This window comes from Monopterus albus, unplaced genomic scaffold, assembly GCF_001952655.1.
Source record: "Monopterus albus unplaced genomic scaffold, M_albus_1.0 scaffold18.1, whole genome shotgun sequence".
In the NCBI taxonomy this organism is placed as follows: Eukaryota; Metazoa; Chordata; class Actinopteri; order Synbranchiformes; family Synbranchidae; genus Monopterus; species Monopterus albus.
The window spans coordinates 8245965-8248125 of NW_018127898.1; the positions used below are offsets into that span (position 1 = coordinate 8245965).

A 2161-nucleotide genomic window follows, 5' to 3' on the forward strand; every position below is an offset into this window, starting at 1 on the left:
ATTTTTTCAGTGTAATGGCAAACTTGAAATTCCCTAATGGACAATATATACCATCATCTATTCAGAAATTTCACGTAATATCTAATATATTATGATAACTATGATAAGAATGCTCCAGCAACGTCTCCAGTTACAATATGAGAAATAACTAGGCTAATTATAATGTCTAAAGCTTCACACATTTTTTAAGTGACACTGATGACAGTAATGCATAGTAAATGTTTCAGTGCAGGGCAAATTACACACAGAGTACAAAGACGGACAGTATACAGATTTTATTAAAAGTGAGGGTGAATCCATAGAACAGAGAGGGGCAGAGTTATAGGTAACCACAGCTGGATCTCACCTGCTAGTCCTTTCAGTCCTTCAGTGAACAAAGACTGGAACTCTCTGGTCTTCACCTGCATAGTGTAGAGACTCCTCCAACACGAAGTAGTTCTCCCAATCACATGAGAACTCAGTATTCTGCTCCACATCTGTACATACACAAAAATAAGGTCGTGTAGTTGTGTTTGTTTCTGTCTCAGTTTTTATCGAGCTACTTGTCACTGATGCTTGCGAGCATTAGCAGTGCGCGCGAAATTGTCATTTTGTTTATGTTAACCAGCACATGAACAACATCGATACGCCAATGTATACATACCAAATACATCAGACAAAACTGGCCTGGACTTAAACGGGATATTTTATAAATATACAACGCAGTTATCGCTTCATAAGGCCAACATATCGCTGCTGTGATGCCTTACCGGAAGAGTTTCGGCAACGTGCGGTTGCTGTCCAATAGCGTGAGATTACGTCAGATTCATGAGGCGGGGTGTCCCATGTTAACAGTAGCTCTCGCGAGACTCAGTTCTTGCTCTTCAGCTGATTTTCCTGTGGCTTTTTTGTGATCTTTTCCTGTTAGATTTGTAGTAAAGAGGCAGAACTTGGCAAATGGCTAAAGTAGAGCTGGCACCGCTAAGACCGTGGAATGATTTTTTCCCCAGTTCGGACAGATTCGCTAAACCAGATGTGAAAGATCTAGCGAAATGGAACAACAGAGTTGTCAGCAACCTGCTTTACTATCAGACAAATTATCTGGCTTTGGCCATAGTTGGTTTCCTCATTGTCGGGTAAGTAATGTTACATTGTAGTCTAACTCATGATTTCGAAGCAGCAGTTGTTTAGTGTTTATTTTGCAGTTTGCAGTCGAGTCCTTTTAGTTGTTGTCCCGTTAAACTGGGGAGTGGCTGATTTTAAACTGAAAATACCGGTACAGATGTAGACTCTAATGGGTAGAAGATCTGGAATGGGTCCCAGAATAATGAATTGTGCCAGAGGTCATTTAAGGTTATTGTTACTGTTAGGGTGTCTTCTTCTTTCTCAACATGGTAACCAAAGTCAAGAACTTTTTCTTAGTCTGTCCTTCATGTAACGTTAGGAATATAACTTGAGCCTTTTCATTAGTAAAGTAAAAATGCAAATGTAATAACATGAGGCTTCTGTGATGTACAGTATGTGTGCACTCCTGGAAACAGACTGAATAACTAGTGCTGTGCTCTAACTCATACAATGCATGAACCATAATCAAGATTTCCATAGGCCTGAAGTTCAAGCACAGCCATAACCTGCAGAATGCTTGAAGAACTAACATTTAGTTTATTCGCTCATGACTCCATACAAGCCACTTTCAATCAGTTCTGAGAACAAGAGGTTACATTGCAGCTTTATGAAATATCTTGGCTTTTGTTGGCACTTTGTTCCAACTAAAGCACAGTCTTACTAAAAATAGGGATGGTCTGTTCATAGGGCTGTGTGATGACATCTTGTTGCCCTGGTCTTCAGGGCCTCCATTTGTCTAGTCAGCTGTTGCGCTGCAGATGGCCAAATGCCCCCAGTGTCTGATTAGGGCTAAAATCCAGTATTGGATGTTTTGTCAATGAGTCAGTCCAGAGTGATGACACTAAACCAACAAGGCTGAACTTTGACACATTTCGTTTACTTGTATGTTATTTTTATCCAGTTCTGAAATAGCTCAGCCATGTACGTGCTTTGACCATACCCCAGTACCTTAAACACATTGTCGGTCATGAAGTTGTCCTACCACTCTGGCTGTAAGGTGAAAAATCCAGTCGCACAACTTTGTTACAGTGACTTTTTTGACCATGTGAGAGGTTCC

The 2161-nt window shown here is 40.5% G+C and overlaps 2 protein-coding genes across 3 annotated transcripts in view; one reads left to right on the top strand and one right to left on the bottom strand.

The window, feature by feature from the left end:
- trnt1 (tRNA nucleotidyl transferase, CCA-adding, 1) overlaps nt 1–817 on the bottom strand; it is a 6686-nt gene extending 5869 nt beyond the window's left edge. Inside the window, exons 1-2 of one of the 2 annotated variants that reach the window (XM_020592987.1) lie at nt 644–743; nt 347–476 (exon numbers count right to left, since the gene is read on the bottom strand). In XM_020592987.1, coding sequence (XP_020448643.1) covers nt 347–476; nt 644–652 — 139 coding nt within the window. In that variant the 5' untranslated portion in view covers nt 653–743. The other variant, XM_020592988.1, reaches the window with a different exon arrangement.
- A 21-nt stretch (nt 818–838) lies between these two features.
- The window catches only part of arl6ip5a (ADP-ribosylation factor-like 6 interacting protein 5a), a 5396-nt gene continuing 4073 nt past the window's right edge, over nt 839–2161 (top strand). The window contains exon 1 of the mRNA XM_020592991.1: nt 839–1115. Within this exon, the coding sequence (XP_020448647.1) occupies nt 937–1115 (179 nt within the window). The 5' untranslated portion in view covers nt 839–936. The remainder of the gene's footprint in view (nt 1116–2161) is intronic.